This window comes from Loxodonta africana, chromosome 22 (genome assembly GCF_030014295.1).
Source record: "Loxodonta africana isolate mLoxAfr1 chromosome 22, mLoxAfr1.hap2, whole genome shotgun sequence".
In the NCBI taxonomy this organism is placed as follows: Eukaryota; Metazoa; Chordata; class Mammalia; order Proboscidea; family Elephantidae; genus Loxodonta; species Loxodonta africana.
In genome coordinates this window covers 26,645,886-26,660,448 of record NC_087363.1, presented here as the reverse complement: position 1 = coordinate 26,660,448, position 14,563 = coordinate 26,645,886, and the positions used below count along the sequence as shown (strand labels likewise).

At 43.9% G+C, this 14,563-nt stretch overlaps 1 protein-coding gene across 4 annotated transcripts in view; it reads left to right on the top strand.

Annotated features, from left to right (window-relative positions):
- The window catches only part of LOC100660478 (C-C chemokine receptor type 3), a 179,778-nt gene extending 177,315 nt beyond the window's left edge, over window positions 1-2,463 (top strand). For all 4 annotated transcript variants that reach the window (XM_023547788.2, XM_064274666.1, XM_003409912.3 and 1 more), the window contains one exon: window positions 908-2,463. In XM_023547788.2, coding sequence (XP_023403556.1) covers window positions 919-2,001 — 1,083 coding nt within the window. In that variant the 5' untranslated portion in view covers window positions 908-918 and the 3' untranslated portion in view covers window positions 2,002-2,463. The remainder of the gene's footprint in view (window positions 1-907) is intronic.
- Window positions 2,464-14,563: the final 12,100 nt, after the last annotated feature.

Below are 14,563 nucleotides of genomic sequence, written 5' to 3'. Positions count from 1 at the left end.
TGCACAGTGGTTAAAGCACGCAGCTGTTAATTAAAAGGTCAGCGGTTCAAACCCACCAGCGGCTCTGCAGGAGAAAGATGTGGCAGTCTGCTTCTGTAAGATTTACAGCCTTGGAAAACCTATGGGACAGCTCTACTCTGTCCTATAGGATCACTACGAGTCAGAATCGACTCAACGGCAGGAGGTTTGGTTAGGTGTATAATAGCTAAGTCTTCAAACTTTAATTTTAAAAATCACTGCATTTGAATCTAGTGATGGGAAAATTGGAAATAGATGGGAAGCTGAAGGTCTAGTCCCAACTTACTTGTTAGGGGATTTTGAGAAAATTACTAAAATCCTTCAAGGTTCAATTTCCCCGTTGGCTATGAGGGATAGTATATCATTATGGGGCCTTGGAGATGGGTAGTTTTTTGTAATCATCATCATCATTATTATCGTAAGTATTGGTTTTTAAATAGAGAATGATGTTGAAAGTCATATGTAAACTGTAAAACATAAAATGCAAAATACTTTAACAGATGCAGTAATAATACTGATTCGTCTTATTATTATCACTATTGTAAATAGCCAATGAGTTATAACTGGATATCCAAACTGTTTTGTATTTCTTCCTTCAAATGTTTCAGAAATAAATATCCCCTTTCTTCAGCATCATCCCACAATGATTCTATTCCTTTTCCCATCATGGATCATGATGACTTTCAAAACTTCAGATCTTTCCTTCCTAACCCATCCTCACAGCATCTCTGACATAGCTTTGAAATATATGCAAAGGAACCTCTAAAAGGTATAGGCTATTTATCACACATGGCATCTTTGTTAGGTAAATAAATACATTAGCCAGTGTCTTTCTCAAAGGGTGATCATGCCTAATTGTGGGAATTGTGTTTTTCTTCTTCTATCACAGGGACAAGCAAAATGGAGACCTCAATAGATGAGAGTGAGACCGAGGTTGAGGTTTTTGGGACCACACCTTACGACTATGCGGGGTTATGGCCCTGTGAAAAAGTCAATATCAAGGATCTGGGGGCCCAGTTTCTGCCCCCACTGTATTCCCTGGTGTTCATTGTTGGCCTGTTGGGCAATGTGGTGGTGGTGGTGATCCTCACAAAATACAGGAGGCTCAGAATTATGACCAACATCTACCTGCTCAACTTGGCAATTTCTGACTTGCTCTTTCTAGTCACTCTTCCATTCTGGATTCACTATACTGGATGGAACAAGTGGGTTTTTGGCCAATGCATGTGTAAGTTCCTCTCGGGATTTTATTACATGGGCTTGTATAGTGAGATCTTTTTCATCGTCCTGCTGACAATCGACAGGTACCTGGCCATTGTCCATGCTGTTTTTGCCCTTCGGGCCCGGACTGTCACCTTTGGTGTCATAACCAGCATCTTTACCTGGGTCCTGGCAGGGCTAGCAGCTCTCCCTGAATTTGCCTTCCATGAGTTCCAAGAGGAAGATGAGTACTCTGCCTGTAGTCCTCGTTACCCAGAGAACGAAGAAGATACCTGGAAGCGTTTCCATGCTCTGAGAATGAGTATCTTGGGTCTTGCTCTCCCATTACTCATTATGGCTATCTGCTACACAGGAATCATTAAAACTCTGCTGAGATGCCCTAGTAGAAAAAAGTACAAGGCGATCCGGCTCATTTTTGTCATCATGGTGGTGTTTTTCATTTTCTGGACACCCTACAACCTGGTTCTCCTTCTTTCTGCTTTTCAAGTGATCCTCCCTGAGAACAACTGTGAGCAGAGCAAACAGCTGGACCTGGCCATGGCAGTGACGGAAGTGGTTGCCTACACGCACTGCTGCGTCAACCCCATCATCTATGCCTTTGTTGGTGAGAGATTCCGGAAGTACCTCCATCACTTTTTCTACAGGCATGTGGGCATCTACCTGAGCAAATACCTTCCATTCTTTCCTAGAGAAAAACTGGAAAGGGCCAGCTCTATCTCCCCATCAACAGGGGAACAGAAACTACTCTCTGAAGAATTTTAGGTCAGATACAGAAAATTGCCTAAAGAAGATGGACTGAGCAGATGGAGCAAAAGACATTAAGTCAAGCACATTGACCTCCAGGGTAATCCTTTGGACTTCCAGCACAACACTGAAGTTCTTGAAGCCATTAGAATATATAAACAACAGTGGCTGCATGTTCATGCAACCCAGAGGTCAAGGGCTGGGCAATTTACTTATCATTAACCCTGAAAAGCAGAGCTTTGCTTGATTCTCTGAAGAGTTATATAAATTTTAATGCAACTGAAAGACAGATAGTCACTATACACAGCTACACAAAGGTAAATTTTTTATATTTTAAGTCTTAACTTCAGTCAGCTCTTGATATAAATGAAACCTATTTCACAAAACACAATAAATCAATTACTTTCTTAACGTGTCTACCTCTTTTCCTTTGTACATAGATATGCACTCTCAAGCAACATAATGGCATGACACACCTGTCTTATTCAGAACAGGTCAGTTGAGTTCTTATTCACACAGACTGTTCCCATGAGTAACTCAACAGAAGAGGAAAAGCAATTTGGTATTTTCAGTATAGAGAATAAAGAACCCTCTCTCAGGGTCCTGAAATGTGGAGACACCGCCCTCTTACCTGTCATTGTCACATTGCAGAGCACGCTCATTGTTGATCTACCTCCTCTCAAGCCTCCTGTACAAAAGAAGTGGCCAAGATATAAAAGGGGAGGCGCTGGGCTTGCAGGGACCCTCTGAAACTCTGAGCTCAGTGGTTCTCAAACTTGGCATCAGAACCACTTGAAGGTCTTGTTAAAACACAGATGTCTGGGCCCTGCTCTAGAGTTTCTGATTCAGCAGGGCTGGGGTGGGGCCTAAGAATTAACATTGCTAGCAAGTTCCCAGGTGATGCTGCTGCTGATGCTGCCGGTCTGGGAACCACATTTTGAGAACCACTGCTCTAGCTGAAAGGATCCTGGAGACCACCAAGAGTTATCCTTGAAAGCAAGAATTTCACAGTTCTCAGAGAAAACTGGAAAAGGCCTTTTTGATCTAGATTCTGAGAAGGACAATCGCCATCCTGGAAGCCCGTAAATGATGTCAGTTGATCCTAAACTAATTTGTTTAATAGGAATTTCAAGTCTGCCATTTTTACTCAGTTGAGCTTTTATTGAGTGCTCCTCTTTGGGCTTTTCTTTAACATCCTGCACTGAGAGCTATGGAAGATACAAAGGTGAATCACACTTGTCTGTGAGCTACTTGCTAAGGAGAAAAATGCAACTTATGCTATAAAAGTATTCTAAAGAAAGTAGGAATGGCCCAGGTCCCCATTCCCTTCTCTTTATCCTACTTATGATTTCTTGGAGAAGTAAGTTCCGAGTTCTGTTTAACTTGTGCCTCTCTGTAGAGATAACCTAAAATAGCATGAACCCCAATAACTGTTCACTCAACAACCCTCTGTTAGGCGATATGGAGGCACAAGTACTGATTTAGGTTAAATGAAGGGTGCAAAAATGTATAAACACAGTCCCTGCCCCCATTAAACCTTCAGTCTAGTAGAGGGTATAAGATAAAAACAAATAATTTCAGTGCAAAAGGAACAGACTCAAGGCTATGACTGGTCCAGGAAGGGAGAGAACATTTCCAGCTGGAATCTGAGTTAAGGAAGCAAGGAGAAAGTGACTTTTGAGCAGGCCTCTGAAGGAGGGGCAGGATTTGGAAAGGGAGAAGATTTGGGGGAAGACACCCTAAGCCATGGCAATGGCCAATTCAAAGGCAAGGAGAAGACATGCACACTGTGGTCAGTAGGGTGGGGCTAGCAGATTGGGATGCGCCATGAGTTTCAGGCAAAGAAGCTTGTGCTTTGTTCGGAAAACAAGGGGGAGGTGTCTCACGGTTTTAAGCAGGGAAGCGAAACAATCAACGTGGTACATTAAAGGACAAGTCTGGTACATTAAAGGATGGATTGAAGGCACCAGAATCATGCATGGAGGTAAGTTAGGAGACAATGCACGTGTGGAGGCAAAGAAAGACCAGTGCAAGAAAGGAGTCCAGGAGCACCAAGGGACACAAGGAGCACTGAGAGACAGCATGAGAGAAGAATCAAAGCTCTGGGATTGATATACAGCTGACTGAGAAAAGCAAAGGGCTAAACTGTTTTACATTAGGAAGACAAAAAAAAAAACACGAGAGGTACACACACACACATATTTCCTTTATCTTGTATGCGTAGACCATCACTTAAACACTATGAAAGAAATCAGTAACAATGGTTCCCCTTAGGGAGGGTTATTGGTGGTTGGGAACATGGGAAGGAAGGTGACCTTCTCTGAATACCATTTTGTGCTTCGGGATTTTGAACCCTGGGAACATACTACCTACTCAAGAAATAATAAAACTTTAGAATTATATAGAAATAAACGTTTAGGCTGCTATTTAGATGAGGTATCCATCCTACCAGCTGTAAGGACATTAGAAGTGTCCTGCTATGAATTAACCCTGTGATCTGGCACACATTTCTTGGCCTATTTGAACCCCAGTTTCCCCCATTCATACAATGAGGAGGTTGGATTACATCATCTCTAGGCTTAGAGATGTAGCTCAAATAGGCTGTGATCTTGCTAAAATATTGGGAGCTGGAGACTCAAAGTCTAAAAGATTGTAAAAAAATTAAAAAGTAAGGGGTATGATGGACAATCCCACAGCATCACCTGTCATTGGGTCTGAGACCAGGTACATTCCCCATTGTTCACTAAGGTGCATTCAGGTTCCCCTTGTTCAGCCACACTTCCAGTCATTCATCATTCATGCATTCAGTAAACGTTCGCTGAGCATCCACCATGTTCTGAGCTAAGGTGCTCAGCTAAGGCCTGGGGAAGAAAACTGGATGCACCAAAGACCCTGACCTCAGAGAGCTCACCATCAGATTGAATTGGGCACTGCTCTTGTCTGTTCTTCTCCACTTCCAGAGTTCAAAGTTAAGTCTTTAAAAGAGAAGAATTGCCAATGCCTAAATTCAACCCAAATGAAAGAAACTGCCACCTTAATACCAGACAATATTGCTTCACCTCCCTATCAGAGAAGGTGCTCGCATACTCTTGGCCATTCATGCCATCCAGCCCCAATCTCTGGTGAGTGGCCTGTCTTACATTCATGCTTGTCTGAGAGCTCTTAACTCAGCCCAGCCCTACATGGGCAGTGCAGGATGTAAGCACTGGAACACTCAAAACCATGCAGCACGAATCTCAGGTCGGCGAAGAAACTTTGAAGTACTTTTTCTCTTTTTTGTGGTTAAGTCAATTTGTAAAGAAAATGATCATTTGAAAACGTAACTCTGCATCATCCGTGCTGGCTTGCGTTGTGAAGTAGTGCTTGCTCTGAGGTAACCACGGAGTATAGGCTCTTGTTCACATTCCTCTCATCCCTGAAATCTCTTAGAAATTTGTGACTCACGCAAAACTGCACATAACCAAAGCATGCATTCAGTGTGCTCCATTTTGCTTTCCAGCCCAGTGCTATCCAATAGAGGTATCTGCAGTGACAGAAATATTCTATTTCTGCATCGGCCAATATGTTCACCACAAGCCCTGGTGGTGCAGCGGTTAAGAGCTTGGCTGCTAACTAAAAAGTCAGCAGTGGTTCGAGTCCAACAGCTGCTCCTGGAAACCCTATGGGGCAGATCAATTCTGTCCTATAGAGTCCCTATGAATTGGAATTGACTTGATGGTAACAGATATATATCCCACCCGGTGCTGTCGAGTCGATTCATATATATATATATTTTTTAATTGACCGCTGGGAATGTGGCTAGTGTTACTGAGGGACTGAATTTCTTCTTTTATTAAATTTTAATGAATTTAAATTTCAACACCTATATGTGGCTAGTGGCCCAGTGCTAGCCTTGCCTCCTCCTCTCTGTCCGATCCATCTGTCAAGCTTCCTGCTGTCTGCAAGTACATGACACTGGGTCCCAGAAACAGGGCAAATGCTGGTGATGCTAAGATGAATACAGTCTGGTTTCAGGACACTCACAGTTCAATGGAAGACACCCATTTGACTCATATGGCCATGTGAAAAATGGTGGTTGCCCAAAAGACCCTGCTGCAGAAAGCAGGGAAGGTAATTGAGGAAGGTACACAGAGACGGTGGCATTTGGTTTAGGTTGCATTATCCCGGGAGCAGACTCTGTGCAAGGGTTTGAGAGCAAAGAATCTATTTGGAAAGTTCAGGAAACTCTATTAGGGAAGATGGAAAGTGAAATAGGGAAAGGAAAATGTCAATGAAGGGTACATTTTCAAGCCACCTTCCCCTGGCGGTGACTGAAGCTTAAAACCACTAGAAAATGCTGAGAAACAGTATAACACACACATCTTAGTTATCCCATGTAAGGGGTGAGGAAGTTGGCTTATTTATACACCACTCCCGTCAGTCATTGGGGACCTGCTTCCCACCTTTGGGGAAAGCTCCTTTTGGTAAGATGCAGATGCTGGCTCTTGCAAGCCAGCTGAGCACACTTCATGAAGGCCTGAGGGACAAAGCATTTGCTGTGTATTTGAATTTGTTTGTGAGCAATTTTTCATTAAGCAAACGGTGGAGTGAGAGTGGTGTCCAGGCAGGTGGATCAATTTTTTGGAAGGCACAGAGGCACAAAAGTTCACTATAGAGAGGCCCACTGTGGATGAAACCTAGGGTCAAACTAGAAGATGGCAGTGATCTTGATCATGCCTCAGAACTTCCTTGGTTTCCCTGCTACTACTCCTTTCTGAGCATCAAAATCTGCTATTTTTAATAGATCACCTTTTTCCTGCTTGAGTTTCTGAGGTTTTATTCAAATTCCTGAGCTAAAATCTAAAGTCTTCACGTAGCACAAACAAAGCAGGTCCTTGTCCTTCACAGCTCGTGGGTTTTCAGTAACTTCACTGGGTTTTTCTTCCACTTCTGCCCAGCTAAGCCCCAATATAGTTAGGGTCACCATTCCTCTTTCTCTATTCATTAATCTAATCCAGGGGTTGGTGCTATGACCCTCAGGGGACCCTCAGGCCAAATCCAGCCCACTACCTATTTTTGTTCATAAAATATTATTGGAACATAGCTGTGTATTCATTTTTTTACATAGTGTCTATGGCTGCTGTTGCACCACCATGAAAGGCACTGAACAGTTAGGACAGAGATAGTATCATTGGTGAATCCTAAAAGATTTACTTTCTGGCTTTTTACAGAAGTAGTTTGTTGACCCCTGATAATCCATCTCCCACAAGACCAGGATCTCTGACATCCATAGCCATGATGAAGGAGACCAGACTATCGGGAATAACTTGGGGTATGAGGTCTGTGGACAAGCTATTTAAATCCACGGGCCTTAAACCTGGGTGCAGTTCAAAAGAAGAAAAACAATTTGAATGTGTAATGGCCAAAAGCTACTTACTAATGCCAGGTGCTAGCAGTATGTACCAAGATACCAAACTGGAAGTGATATTTGAGGCAACAGGATCCCATCAATGCTGCATTCCGAAGTAGACTATATGCAGAATTTACCCAGGAATTATAAAAAACAAGCTTGACAATGCTTGAGACCCCTCACCTATCTTGGGGAAAAAAGGACTGAATTGATGAAAATTAGGGAGATTTTTGAGAAGAAGTTCTTTGTAGAGGGCTGCGGTTATGCAGAAGAGCCACCCAGACTGGATGGGGAGGGAGGGAGGCATGGGGGATGACTGCCTCTCACCTCAAGCCTGGTAGGAGGATTACCAAAAGAGCTTGATATGAGTCAACTGCAGTTAAAGAAGTGCCGTGTATCAGTGTCTGACTCCCACTCAGGAAATCTAGAGAAGGAGGCAGGCCAGTCAGATAGCTTGGCAGCAGACTAGAGGAGAATCACCACTGTTCTGGGATAGATCTACCCTTATGGAGATGATTTTGGCAAAGACTGGGGGATTCTTTTCCGTGGACCAGCTGAAAGAAAGCTGATCTAGAAGATTTCTAACCCTGCCCAAGAAGACTGCCAAGAAGGAGCTTGACTGTGAGATCCTAACAGAGAATGTACGTAGAGTGGACTGCCAAAACAACAGAGCACAGTGGGACATGTCAGCCAGGGAATTAATTTTTTGTTTGTTTTATATCGCATGAGTTATGTTGACTATTCCCAGGGATGTCTCCAATGACTATACAAAGGCACTCCATAAAAGAAGGAGTCAACTTTAAACACTTGCCTGCCCTGGACAGTGTGATACTATCTCTTGACAGTGCCAGTCAAGCAGGAACTCTCCCAAACCCCAATTTTCTTTCCTTTCCCAGTTCTCACCTTGCTGGAAGGTTGGAAACCACACTGGGCAAGCTGGGGAAGGATGAGAAATGCCATGGGGGGAAGAGACAAAGGGGGGTGTGCCCCACTCCCCTTTCTTGCAAATGACCATCTCTCAGTCTGTCCCAGCCTCGGGGATGAAAAAAAAAAAAAAAAAAAACAGTTGCCATTGAGTTGACTCTGACTCAAGGCAATCCCATGTATTTCAGAGCAGAACTGCCCTCCATAGGGCTCTCAGTGGCTGAGTTTTATGAAGCAGGTCTCCAGGTCTTTCTCTGAGGCTCCTCTGAATAGATTCAAGCCAACAACCTCTTGGTTAGTAGCTGAATTCTTAACTGTTTGTGCCACCCAGGGACTACCTAGATTGGAGGCTAAGGGGGGATTTAAACATCAAATCAAGGTGAGGGTTTTGATTATCATATTGGAATCAGTTCTCCAATTTCTGAATTGAAACTCTGTCCTTTTGTGACCTTGAATAATCATGGGACTTTTTTGTATCTAAGTATGATGACAAAAGTCAGGAACCACCCAAGTTTTCGTTCAGGTCAAGGGACAGTGAGACACAAAAGTAAAGATGCTTTCTATTTACTCCTCATGAGTCCTGATGGTTCAACAAACCAGAGGCAAATTCAAAACCCTCAAATCTCAGACACCAGCTTTCCAAGGCCCACGTGGAGCATGTGTGAATTTGCAGTTGTAAGCCCTGATTTGTAGGGCTTAACAGGGTATTGGAGACCCAGATCCTGGCTGAGAAATAAGACAAAGGGAGGGAAAAAAAAGCTGTGATATTTATCTTAGGCTGGGTTCCCTAGAGAAGCAAGACAAAAGAGAGAGAGAGATTTACATCAAGGAAAATGACTCACACAGTTGTAGAGGCTGGAAAGTCCCACTTCCATGGGTCAGGCTGGAGGTTTCTCCTGACTCGCGTAGCTGCAGGGACTCATGAAACTAAGATTGGCAAGTCAGAGAACAAGCCTCTCGCTCACAGGCTACAGAAGCCAACAAATCCCAAGATCAGCAGGTAAGCTGGCAGGCCGCTGACTCACAGCCTGTGGAGGCTACCAAATCCTAAGAGCTAGCTGCTAGCTCAAGTCCTAAGAACCAGAGGTCAAATGAACAGGAGCCAGCTACAGTATCTAGAGCGAGCAAAAGCTCATGAGCCTTACCAGAAAGTCTGCCTATATTCTATGCAGCCCACACCCCAAAGAAACTCCCTTTCAACTGATTGGCTACTCACAGCAGATGCTATCATGAAGGTGATCACATTATATCTGACCTCATCATGGAGGGGATTGCATCATTATACAACTGCCAAACTACATCATAACCACCAAACCACTGAGAATCGTGGCCCAGCCAAAGTTGACCCATAACCTTAACGATCACAATGTTAAAGATACCATATGTACAGATATAAATACACATATGCGTATGAGTATGGACTCAGACATGTTGTTTTTGTTGTTAGGTGGAGTCAAGTCGGTTCCAGCTCGTAGCAACCCTAGGCACAACAGAACGAAACACTGCCCGGTACTGTACCATTCTCACAATTGTTGCTACACTTGAGCTCGTTGTTGCAGCCACTGTGTCAACCCATCTCATTGAGACTCAGACGTAGAAATACCTGACAATACCTTTAAAACCCTATATACCTAGTCTTTGCCTTTTTCAAGGTTAACCTTCCCTGGGTAAGTCAGAACTAGTTCACTGGCCACTGGCCAATGCCCGTCAGCGGAAGAGCTGCATCTTACAGTAAGAACTTTGTTAGGCTGAGGAAAGCCTCTCAATTTTCATATAAAACAAGATTCTTCATGGCTAAGTTTGAGGTCCTGGCCAAATCAGCCCCAACCCTCAGGTGAAGTGCTTTACTTGCTAACACCAACTTCAGTTACAGTTGCAATGGGAAATGTGAACACCAGGGAGCTTTTGCCAATGCCAGAGCCTCAGCACAGAGTCCTTCAGTCTGCAAGACTATGTCCCTGCACTGGGTGGGAAGATAAAGTTTTGATGATATTAGAGCACATGCCCAGCATTGCCTAAATCCGATCTTGTCTAACTGTATTACAAAACTCTAGGGGATGCCATTTATATCCCCAGTGTGGTGCAGTGAATAACTTAATATGGCCCTTCTAGCCATAGTCTTTGTAATTCCCACCAAATGACTGGGCAGGACTATGCAAATGAGGTGTTTTGGGCCACCAACAGGATTAGATAGCTTTCTAATAATGTAAATAAGGTACATGGCACATTTGTGGGGGCGAACCATGCAAATAAAGTATATCCAAGCTTAACGAGGGGCTTGGTCGGTTTTGCCAATCTGCTAGGTTGAAAAGCGAGCCAATTCCAGAGCAGAAGAGAGGATCTCGCCACTACCAAGAAAAAGGATCCAGGAGAGGAGCACATCCTCTGGACCAGGGATCCCTGCACTGAGAAGCTCCTGGAACTAGGAGACCAAGAGAGAAAGCTGTAACACAAAAGACAGTAAGAAGTGGTGGCAGCAGAGGCAGGAGACTGGCAGGAAACAGCGTGGCGGGCTTCTTGGCCCATGAACAGAGAAATAAGAGGACCTTTGGGCTGAAGGCTTGCTGGTGAAGTAGTATGCTTCAGGGCCCATGGTGGAGCTAGGTTTGCAGACTCATGGAGCTACAGCTGGGCATCTTTGGGTGAAGGCTTACTGACAGAGTAGGGTGCCTCTGGGTACTTACTGGCAGCACTAAAAGAGTTTTGTAACACTTGCCTAAGCAAGGCAGAGGCCCAGGAGCCAGAGACAGGTATGCCTGTGGGCACTGCTGAGAAGAGGCTGCCCTGACTGAAGAACTGTATCCTGAGCATTCCTGAAACTGAATTGTAACCTGTTACTTCCCCCAATAAACCCCATAATCATTAGTATGGTGTGTAAGCTCTGTCATTGTAACAAATTATTGAACCCAGCAGAGAAGTAGAGCGTGCCATAGGAGGGACAGTTGGTGCAGAATTGGTAAAGATGGTGGAAAGAGAAGGTGTGATTGACCTCTGCCTCATAGGAATCAACCTTGGGCTGTTGATCTTGATTCTCTTTCTTCCTTGTGAAGTTAAAGGAGGTCAGACACCTCCCCCCCACACACACACCATTTTTACACCTAGAAATTGTACAATGTAGTGGCCCCATGGGGAGCAACACTGTTCCACTTTTTTATTATCTGGGCTAATTTCTATTCCCCTGATGTGAGGCTCTAGTAAAGCTAGTTATAGCTCAAGGCAAATAAGACTCTACTACCTCCCCTTAAACAGGAATTCAAAACTTATTCCAGAAGGTCAAGCCCAAGCCCAAAGCAATGAGTATACTGAGAACATACGTGGGTAGAAGAGAACAAAGGAAAGCAAGATGGCAGGACCTGCTTCTATGAAGCAAACTCCGACTCAACATACTGCTGCTTGGAGAGTGGAAATAGACTAGGCTTGCTAGCACATGAGTGAGACCTTTTAGCACACAGAAGCCCCAAACTCTAGTAAATGTGGCTTTATCCCCATTCTGAAATCTGACAGTCAGAATAATAACTCTTATGACTGGGGACAAGTGAGAATGGGCAGAGAGGCAGGAGTTTTCCTCACTCTATGTTGCCCAATCAGGACGCTGTCCATTTGTCAAACTCCAAGTTGTTATAAACATTTATTGAGTTGCCCTAAACATTATGGGGGAGGTAAAACATTATGGGGGAGGTAAAACATTATGGGGGAGGTAAGGAGAAGGATAAAACAAAAACTTGGTTCTGGACCTCAAGATGATTATCTATCTAATCAAGGAGTGGGGGCTGGCTACATGCACTGACAGAAGGTCCCAGCTCTCAGATCCAGAGAATCTCTCCATACAGTTTTCTTCTACCGCTCACCCTTCAGACCTAGGGCTCCTAAAGAGTCCCTGCTGTTACTGTACTCTCCCTTCACTGTGTTCTCACCTTTGTCAGGATCCTCTCAAATTTCCCAATTTGAATGTGTCAGCTGTTTCCTCCTGGGACCATGAGTGACACAAAGAGACAGTATATAGCGCAGGAAAAAGAGTTGGCAATAAATGAAAAAAAAAAAATGGTGTCAAGTAAGTTTTTGGGGAAGACTTCATGAAGGAAGAGGGTCTAAATTGTATCTTTAAGACAGGAAGCGATGCCTCTGAGGAGAACTGTGGAAGGAGGAGTTAAGCAAAGGCAGAGCTGGGACTGAACAGAGAATGTTCAGGAAAGAAAAACTAATAGTATGAAAAAGAGAAACTGAGCAAGTTAGGAGTGAAAGACGTGGAAGCAAGACACTTTGATGCCTAAATTAAGACCTGTAATTGCCAAGGACTTGAAGCACTTGGTGATGAAGATTAAAGACTACAGCCTTTGGTATGGATTACATCTCAACATAAACAAAATAAAAATCCTCACAACTGGGCCAGTAAGCAACACCATGATAAACGAAGAAAAGGTTGAAGTTGTCAAGGATTTCATCTTACTCGGATCCACAATCAACACCCATGCAAGCAGCAGTCAAGAAATCAATCTAAAGAGGATAAGGAACGCTAGAACCAGAGAGTAGGATGGCACTGAGAACCAGAGTAGACTGAAGGCACTGTGTAACCTAAAGCAAGAAAACAATACTCACATATTTAAACTTTTGTTCTCAAGTTAGAGTGAAACTTAAAGCCTGTCTGTGATCATGTTGAAAAAATATCTAATTATTTGAAACTGCCAGACTAAGACCTTTGGAAACCAGTTCAAAGCCTAAATTATCACGTATCTTTATCATAGCATGAGTCGAATTCACAAATTTTCCAAAAAGCTTGTGTGAAACTTAAGGCATTGATTGAGGCAGAGGACCACTGGGAATAGGGATATCTGGGAAGATGCAGAGGACCTGATCCTGATCCTTCACCGCCCTCTGGCACACTGTCGCCTACCCCTCTCCTTCCTAAAGAAGCCATTTTTCCTCAGCAGGAGAAACTTAGCAGTTGACTCCATGTCCTAATCTTCATTGTTACCCACCTGATAAAAAAGGATTTGAATTCAACATGACAAGGGTAAAATGTAAGATTGGAATGTTGTTGTTTTTGTTAGGTGCCATCGAGTCAGTTCCAACTCCTAGCAATCCTATGCACAACTGATCGAAACACTTCCTGGTCCTGTGCCATCCTACAATCGTTGTTATACCTGAGCCCATTGTTGCAGCTGCTGTGTCAATCCATCTGTTGAGGGTCTTCCTCTTTTCCGCTGACCCTGTACTTTATCATGCATGATGTCCTTCTCCAGGAACTGATCCTTCCTGAGATGTCCAAAGTATGCAAGACACAGTCTCACCATCCTTGCTTCTAAGGAGGGTTCTGGTTGTACTTCTTCCAAGACAGATTTGTTCGTTCTTCTGGCAGTCCATGGTGTATTCAATACTCTTCACCAACACCACAATTCATAAGGCATCAATTCTTCTTCGGTCTTCTTTATTCACTGTCCAACTTTCACATGCAATTGAAAATACCATGGCTTCGGAAACACTGGTGGGGTAGTGGTTAAGTGCTATAGTTGCTAATCAAAAGGTCGGCAGTTTTAACCCACCAGGCACTCCTTGGAAACTCTATGGAGCAGTTCTACTCTGTCCTATAGGGTCACAGAATTGACTTGACAGCAACCGGTTTGGTTTGTTTTTTTTAGCGAGTAAGGGGCACCTTAGTCTTTTTTTTTTAATATAATTTTTATTGTGCTTTAAGTGAAACTTTACAAATCAAGTCAGTCTCTCACACAAAAACTTATATACACCTTGCTATATACTCCCAATTACTCTCCCCCTAATGAGACAGCCCACTCTCCCTCTCCACTCTTTCTTTTTGTGTCCATTTCGCCAGCTTCTAAACCCGTCTACCCTCTCATTTCCCCTCCAGGCAGGAGATGCAAACATAGACTCAAGTGTCCCCCTGATCCAAGAAGCTCACTCCTCACCAGCATCTCTCTCCAACACATTGACCGGTCCAATCCATGTCTGAAGAGTTGGCTTCAGGAATGGTTCCTGTCCTGGGCCAACAGAGGGTCTGGGGGCCGTGACCACCAGGGTCTTCCAGTCTCAGTCAGACCATTAAGCCTGGTCTTTTTACAAGAATTTGGGGTCTGCATCCCACTGCTCTCCTGCTCCCTCAGTAGTTCTCTGTTGTGTTCCCTGTCACGGCATCGGTTGAAGCCAGGCACCATCTAGTTCTTCTGGTCTCAGGGTGATGTAGCCCCTGGTTCATGTGGCCCTTTCTGTCTCTTGAGCTCATAATCACCTCGTGTCCTTGGTGTTCTTCATTCT